Consider the following 1139-nt stretch of genomic DNA (forward strand, 5'->3'; position numbering starts at 1 on the left):
AATAGTTAATATAACATTATTAACAATAATTAATATAAGAATATAAACAATATTCTACACAGAAAATATTCTCATGTTGACTCTTCGGACTGTTCCATGGCTGGGATTTAATGCTTCAGAATTCAGTTTTTAAGTGTGTTAGTGCTTTAGCATTAGGGGACCTAAATATTAAAGTTAGTGCTTTAGGGTTATTGCAACTAATTTTTATGTTAGTGCTGCCCATCACTGAGCTCGTCCTTTCACCAGTCTCTACACGTATTTCATTCACTGCAGACTTTCTTCCTTTAACCGTTAGAGGAACAACATGAACCTTAGTTATCAGAGGTCTGCAGCTGTCTCAGGTGCAGACAGTAATGTTTATTCCTTGGTTCATGTCGGTCTGTATGAAACAATGCATCATGAGAAGGAAAAAACAGAACAGACACAGGACCAGTCAAACTCTATAAAAAGTGATTTATAGTCTGGAAACCACAGTAAGTCCAGTTTAAATCATGTGTGACCAGTGTCAGGTCATTTCAGCCCAGTTTAAACTGAATTTTACAAGAGTTTACCAGTTTATGTGCAGCTAAACCACTGAGTTTGTTACAGCCAGTTAATCCAGTGTCACTCCAGTTTACAGTGTATCCAGCTGAGCCTGTGTGTTTGTGTGTCTGCAGGTGTATGGTGTGTTGTCCTACAGCTCACTTCACAGCCTTGACCAATCAGGACGGAGGTCTATAGATTCTGGTCATCTCCACCTCCTTCACCTGATCACTGTGGCTCACCTGGTTCAGGTCCTGCTCACCACTACAACAGGTGCTGCACACAGACAGGAAGCAGCTGACTCAAACATCTCACCTGTTTGTCTTTCAGCGAGTTAGGCTTTTATTCTCAGACCAGCTTTGGTTTCTGCTCTCATATTTGGACTGGTCCCAGATTAAGAAAACACAAAATAAATAATAATAAACTAATCCTGTACAGGTGTAAATAATTAAATAATAAAGTAATATAATAAACTAATCCTGTACAGGTGTAAATAATTAAATAATAAAAAAACAATATAATAAACTAATCCTGTACAGGTGTAAATAATTAAATAATAAAAAAACAATATAATAAACTAATCCTGTACAGGTGTAAATGATTAAATAATAATAAAA

At 36.3% G+C, this 1139-nt stretch overlaps 1 protein-coding gene across 1 annotated transcript in view; it reads left to right on the plus strand.

The window, feature by feature from the left end:
* Positions 1–1139, plus strand: part of LOC106536558 (E3 ubiquitin-protein ligase UBR2) — a gene marked incomplete at both ends in the record, with an annotated part of 13770 nt that overhangs the window by 2300 nt on the left and 10331 nt on the right. The window contains 1 exon segment of the mRNA XM_014033861.1: positions 657–795. Within this exon segment, the coding sequence (XP_013889315.1) occupies positions 657–795 (139 nt within the window).

The sequence above is a fragment of the Austrofundulus limnaeus genome, unplaced genomic scaffold (genome assembly GCF_001266775.1).
Source record: "Austrofundulus limnaeus strain Quisiro unplaced genomic scaffold, Austrofundulus_limnaeus-1.0 Scaffold1875, whole genome shotgun sequence".
In the NCBI taxonomy this organism is placed as follows: Eukaryota; Metazoa; Chordata; class Actinopteri; order Cyprinodontiformes; family Rivulidae; genus Austrofundulus; species Austrofundulus limnaeus.